General features: G+C 43.7%; 1 protein-coding gene across 1 annotated transcript; it reads right to left on the bottom strand.

Annotated features, from left to right (window-relative positions):
- klhdc4 (kelch domain containing 4) lies at positions 1-5867 on the bottom strand. The gene is made up of 13 exons (XM_062390351.1): positions 5651-5867; positions 4900-4991; positions 4732-4810; positions 4163-4261; positions 3646-3782; positions 3446-3538; positions 3089-3251; positions 2902-2980; positions 2588-2796; positions 2157-2382; positions 1852-2040; positions 1558-1686; positions 1-1433 (listed from the first exon to the last, which is right to left on the bottom strand). The coding sequence occupies exons 1-13, from the start codon at positions 5747-5749 to the stop codon at positions 1261-1263; spliced, it is 1767 nt and encodes a 588-aa protein (XP_062246335.1). The 5' UTR covers positions 5750-5867; the 3' UTR covers positions 1-1260.
- Between the last annotated feature and the right edge of the window lie 1289 nt (positions 5868-7156).

Raw genomic sequence — 7156 nt, 5'->3', positions numbered from 1 at the left:
AAAGATGAATTATGTTTTTATTTGAGCTGTAACACATAGTTTTACTTTTCAAACATAGATCTGTGAGGTGTGGCTTTGGAAGAAGTAAAGTAAAAACTAAGGTTAAACAAACAGTGACGACAGGTTTATTGGTTTTGGTTTGTTTGGTTATTTGTTCGCAGATTTATGCAAAAACTACCAAACTGAGTTTTCCACTTGATTTGTTTTGAAGGATGAGACGTGGGCCAAGAAGGTCAACTTCCCACTTTACTTTATTTTCTCCAGTTTCCCAGGGAAATAATTCATGATCTTGACTGAAAAGCTCACGTAGGAGACTGATGTCTGTTTGTATTTCTAAATTTAGAGTTGATCTCAATAATAATCTGGATGTAATGAATTTAAATGATGTTTAATGAGGGGACTGTTGGTCCTCGTGGAGGTTTCCGCTCCTCAAGTGTCATTCTAGTTTAATTTCTATTGAAGCATACATTTTAGTTTCGCTGTCTCTCAGGAGCAGACGTCAATCTGAGCCGTCACAGGACATCTCTCCACCTGTGACTGACTGCGTTGACCCACATGTCCACCAGATGGAGACAGTCCCTGTTTACAAATAGGCAGATGTGTGGTCATTTCATTTTTTTTTCTTAACATTCAAACGCTGCTTCTCTGAACTCGTCGTTACATTTTGTTGTTCAGTGTAAAAGAAACTCCTCAAAGGAGACGAGAACCAAGAGGCCAAATGAGTTCAAACTAAGTGCACAAAAATACTTCCACTACCGAGAATAAGACAAATTAAAACATGTAATAAAAGACGACCATAAGAAATAAAAAAATTACAAAAGTGATTTCCTCTTACTTCTTCTGTCTGTTACTAACAACTCTCTGTTAGCTTCAGCACTGTGGTTTCACAGTGACAGCAGCAGCATTAAAAAGTGTTATTTCAGTTTAGTTTTAATTTCATTTAAATGAAAACTGATGTTGATCTTGAAAAAAACAATAAAATATTCGTGTGAACCCGAAAATAAAAAAATAACCTATAAATGTCAAACAGTAGGAAGATGGTTAAATGTCTTTGTTTTGAAATCTCACTTGTATTACTGAATTGTTTGCAGTAACATTACACACACACACACACACACACACACACACACACACACACACACACACACACACACACACACACACACACACACACACACACACACACACACACACACACACACACACACACACACACACACACACACACACACACACACAGAACATTTGGCGTTTTTTCCACTACTGGTCTTCATGGAAGACTTTAGCCATGGCGAGGGCGACCTTTGCAACCTTTTTGTCCTTGATGTCAGGGCCCATTTTAGTCCGGGCCAGTCCCGTCCAGTACGTCTCGGTCCGGGTTTGATAATCAGTCACCGTCTCCCCCTCCTGCACGGCCGGGTGCTCGTCTTCATCTGGACACACAAACAGATCTTATTGAGTTTAAAAGGCAGCAGCAGAATCAGCTGGTCACTTGTTGCTCATTATAAAATCACATGAAAAGGTGAAGTGACAAAGATACAGATTGAAGATCATTACCTTCCTCATCGTCACTTTCCCCTTCAGACTCAACCTTGTCTTCCTCCCCTTCTGCTCCTTTCAGCTTCTCCTCCTCCTCCTCATCCTCATCGTCCTCTGACTCAGACTCCTCCAGCCACTCCTGTGTCTCTGTGGACAAAGAATCATAGATCCAGATGAAACCTCACATGCGTCTCTCCCGTCTCATCACCAGCTCCTCTCCTGCCTCAGAGGAGCTGCAGAGCGCCTGTTGAGGAGCCTGTGATTAAATCTCAGCTCCTCTATGTTTACTGTGTTCTCGAGCGGCTGACTCACTGGGATCCATCTCAACCAGAGTGTCCCACTGGTCCATCTTGTTGAGGTCCAGGCTGTAGAAGTCGTTCAGGGTGAACTGGCGGTCGCCGACCTCAAACATCCCTCCGAAGAGGAAGAGCTTGCCCTGACGCACCGTGGCCATGGCGCTGGACCTCGGGCAGGGCTCCACCAGGCTGACGGAGGCTGAAGCTGAGGAGAAGACAAACTTACACCTGAGTCTGAAATCAATGAGAATTCAAACGTCCAAAGGACAAGAACGAGGGATTGTCCAAACGTTCTTGATGTGTGTGGTTGTGTAATCTAACCTTCATCCTCTTCCTCCTCCTCCTCCTCCTCCTGTTCCTCCTGAGCTCCAGGGATCACTTCCTTGATGGTCATCACGGTGCCGTCCTCGGTGACGATCTCCTTGATGACCTCAGTGGGTCCTTGTGGCGCCGCCTCCTCCCCATCCTCGCCCTCCATCTCTCCTCCCTCCCCCTCTGCTCCTTCCTTCTTCCCCCTGCGTCGTTTCTTCTTCTCCGTCTTGTTTCCCTGAACGGACACAAATGTTAAATCAGTCGAGTTCTACTACGATTAAATTAGGATTCATTTGGAAAAAGCAACAGCATCCATGTGCCCCCCCCCCCCGATGACGGGATGATTCTGAAGTTGGTGCCGGGGTTAAATGAACTTCTCTTCCACACAAACCTTCCTTCATTCATTCACGCAGCAGGTGAACCGTGGCGGTGGAGCTTACCCGGAGCACGCCGGGGAACCAGCGGTTCTTCACCGTGTCATACAGGTACAGGTCGTTGTAGAAGTCCCCCTCCAGTGTCTCCTCCTCTTCCTCATCACACACCCCACCAAACAGCACCGCCCGCCCGGCTGGGCCCATCGCCGGCGAGAAGCCAGAGCGAGGGTGAGGCTTGCTCCCTGAGGGGCTCACCCTGGACCATGACCACTTCTCTGGAGGACGGAGAAACAAGACGAGTCACAAAAAGAACGACAGTAGCTGGAAGATTCTGAGGTCCTATCATCTCAAACAGATTCTGACAGGGAGGAGTTCTGTACCTTGGCCATCTTTACCCTCTCGCTTCAGGAGGAACATGTCCGAGTGGATGGTTCCCTTCTCCACATCCTTCTTGACTCTCTAAAGGAACATTATTAAATACAGTTAATTACATTATCACAGAACAAGTCTATATGATTGATATGGAGGAGACGCACGTGCAACTAAAGGATCAGATCAGACACTCACAACTTTGGAGTATCCCCCGTAGACGATGACGCCTGTGCCGTCGGGCGTGGAACTCATATGACAGGCCGAGCGTGGAGCGGGGGTGGAGCCTGACGGAGAGAGGCGTGACCAGGAAAAGGTTTCCAGGGAGAACGAGTAGACGTCGTTGTAATAGATAAAATCCCTGAGGAGGGGGAGGAGACGTGGGGGAGGGATCAGGAGAGAAACGGGTTGAAACTGAGTCAAGAATAGAAAAGACTCAATGAGCTGCTACAGGAAGTCAAACAAAAACAACATTTCATCAAACGTAAACACCAGCGTATCTTTATATCTGTTGTGATTATTCCTGTTTCATCCTCCTGATCAGTGAAACTTTACCTGGTGCTCTCATGGAAACCTCCAAACACCAGCAGCTGCTTCTTGCTGAGGACCATCCGGTGTCCGCTGCGCCCCGACGGACCGCCGGTCGCCCTGGAAAACACAAAGCTCATTTTAAAACACTGAAAAATGAGTTATAAACACAAACGTTGACCCTTAACTCCACTGTTTATTACTACGTCTGCGTTTAGGACACATACTTGATGTTCTCCCAGGTGTGTGTCGCCAGATGCAGCACCCACAGGTCCTTGTAGTGGTAGAACTGTTCCCCATTCGGAGAACCAAACTCCCCCCCGAACACCCAGAGCTGGCCCCCACCCTGGGGAACTACCACTGCCTGAGGGAGAGGGGAGGAAGAGGAGGAAGAGGAGAGCATAAACAGAGTGAGATAAACATCTGTTGTCCTTTGAATTAATTTGTTTCCTTGCAACAGGCCATCAGCCATGATGACATTGCTGATAAGACTCAGTCCCCCTATCCCAGCCTGTGCTGTGGCATTCTGCCCCCTTGTGGTTGAAAAGAAGAATCACACCATCAGTTGCATTCTAAATTCCAACTGGAGGGAAACTTGCTTCTGTAAATCAACTTCTCTCTCTTCGTGGAAAACGTCAAACTGTTTTCAAGCTGGTTATAAATCTGAGTGAGGAACCTCTGAGATGTTCAGTGTGATCGGGGCGAGCATCAGGAGACAGGAGAGGATCCACGTGGAGGCGTTACCTGGTGAGAGCAGCGCGGTGGAGGAGGGTTGGGGATGTCGGACTTCACCCACGTGTTCTTCTTGATGTTGTAGAAAAACAGGTCGTTGTACAGAAACGTCTGCAAACAAAGTTAACAGCAAGATTTGGAACTGGGAATTTATTCATCCTGTAGAAAACTGTCAAAACTGGAAAAAGCGAGAGAGAGAAAACATCATTCAAGCAAATGGGCTCATCCTGAGATTCAGCTAGCACAGGGCTAGTGATTGTAAGACGGGTGTGTAAGACAGAGTAGTGATTGTTCTTGTCTGAGTATTTTCTATCTCACTCAGGCAGAGGAACACGTATAAAGCTGCTTTCGGACATGAACTGAAGTCTAAATGATTTCCTGACATTTTCCAGAAAGCTCTAAGTCTGTTGCATTAGACATTTTCCAGAAACTTTCCTGTCAGACCCCTGAGTTAAATGTCTGAGTGACCACGTTGATGACGTCTCTAACAAATAAGGACAATAGAACGAGAAGAATACAAATATCTCAGGGTCAGGGTCCTAGAGTTTGTGTCTGTAAACAGCTTCAGAGTATTTCTCTACCTTCTTTCCGTTGAAGAATTCTCCTCCGAACAGGATGAGTTCATCTTTCTCCGGATGAGGAGAGAGAGACGCACTCAATCTGAAAAGCAGGAAGAGACGTCAGAGATTAAGAAACGCTTCTCTTCCACAGCAGGCGGGTTGTAGGTTGAACTACGGGCGGGGGTTCACCTCGGGGACGGAGGGGGACATGTCGTTTCCACAACCTGAGTCTTCTTTCCATCCAGAGTCTGGAACTCTGCAATAAGAGCCTCCAGATCCTCCTAGAGAAGGAAGGGAGGAAGGGAGGAAGGGGGGAAGGAGGGAAGGAGGGAAGGAAAACTCTGTTATTCTCTTTCAGAAGAATCGTTTATGTTTGAAATTGTGTTTTGTATTAATTTGCACTAAATTAATTACTTTGAGTTTAATTGCGATTTTATTCAATGTAGTTGTATTAACCAAAGTAATGAACAGAAAAATCAAGTAGTCAAACTTTATCGCACCTTTCAAACTGCTCAAATGTAATTCACAGGATTTAAAAATGTACAGGAAATATGTTGAACCTGCAGATTTAAAAACTAACGAAAAGAAAGTTCAGATGATGAAATAATCAACACTCTCAGTTTAGTCATAAGAGGAATAATAAGATCGTTTTCACATCATATTAACGGACACTAAATAATAATAAAATAAAACAAATAATTACACGTTGAATGATTTAGTTTAAATCCACAGTTACTTATTATAAGTCTAAATCTACAGTTATTATATGTTAGTTTAAATCTACAGTCAGTTAGTATACGTCCATTTAAATCCACAGTTAGTCAGTCAGTAGGTTAGTTAGTTAATAAGTTGGTCGGTTAGTTAGTGAGCCAGTGAGTTAGTTAGTTAGTTAGTTAATTGGTTAATTGGCTAGTTGGTTAGTGAGTTAGAATCCAGTTACCTCCTCTCGTTTGCTTCTCTTTGAAACCTTCTTCTCCATCTTGGCGGCGGTCTTCTCTGCTCCCTTCACCTTCTTCTCTTTCTTCCCTTTTTTACCCATCGCTGCTGTTTGGATTCGATTCACGTTAATCTGTTAAAACCAGCTGGATTTGATCTGAATGAATCCACTGACACGTGGAAACAGATCAACACACGCCGACCTCCTTCCCTCTGGGGCGTGGGATTTACTTCCGGCAACAAAGTCAGAGTGATGAGCGGCGTGGAGGTGCAGCAGCGCCCTCTAGGGCTGTGGAAGACCCTCAGCAACTCTAAACGATCCAAAACAAGTACACAAAAAACTAACACAACACCAAAGATACAGACTTTACAAAATCCAGATCAGATTCATACATATATGAGCACAACGTGTTCATCAGGCCCAACCACTCACAGGTAGCAAGTGTGAAAATAAACAAACAAAGAGCAACAATACAGAAAGTTCAAGTCATTTCATTTTGTTATTAGAAGGAGAAATAACTTAGATATTCATATTTTTTTTAAATAATAGTTTAATTCCAGGGCTCGACTTCATTAAATATTCCAAACTCTATAATCTAAAATCTATCCTGAACTGTTTTCTTACAACAAAAGTTTAGATTCTGTGCTTGTGAAATATGACGAATAAATGGTTTATTTATAACCCTTGTGATGCAGTGGTTTTGTGTGTATCCACATGCTTCATGTCCGCGTGTGTGTCACAGGAGCTTGAAGTGTTGAACATGTTTGAACACACAAGTTCATTTATCTTCAGTGTGTGTGGAATGTCACAGAGACAAACTGAAAGGTTCCAATAAGCAGAAGAGTGTTTTGACACCTTTATACGGCATTCGACTTTAACAACAACAGCACCTAAACACACACACACGTACACACACACGCACCCACACACACACGCACAACACACACACACAATGTTGTAGTTCAGAAAGATGATAGCATCCAGTAGGGGGCAGTTGTGTGTTTCCATGAAACCAGTCGTTCAAACACTTGACAGAGAACTTGAACCACAGTAATGATATAATAATCATATTTATTTATTCATAGAGTTCATCTTAAAAAAAAGTAACAAAGTGCCTCACAAATAAAAAGAAAAATTATTAGAAAGTCATAAAAGAATAAAAACATTAAATGTGAGACAGAATTTAATCAGTTTCACAGAAAACGAGGAACGAGGTCAAATCAGGGAGTTAAGAAAACATGTCGTTTAAAGATTTGGTTTAAAGAGGCTGAGTCAGCAGATTTTATTATTATTACGATAACACAAACCTCCTCCAGGTGTTTTCTAATCTGAGGCCAAGATGCGATTTAGTGTCTGACACTGAAACAAATCAAATATGAAACCACACTCAGGCCTGGATATTGAGTCATCATTGGTGCATTGTGGGTAAAGTGGTGGGGGCTGGGGGCATATTACCAATCCAATTATGATGGACATGTTTGATATGTGTGTAGCTGTAACAATACCGGT

This window comes from Platichthys flesus, chromosome 6 (genome assembly GCF_949316205.1).
Source record: "Platichthys flesus chromosome 6, fPlaFle2.1, whole genome shotgun sequence".
NCBI lineage: Eukaryota > Metazoa > Chordata > Actinopteri > Pleuronectiformes > Pleuronectidae > Platichthys > Platichthys flesus.
This window is presented reverse-complemented; position numbering and strand designations above follow the sequence as displayed.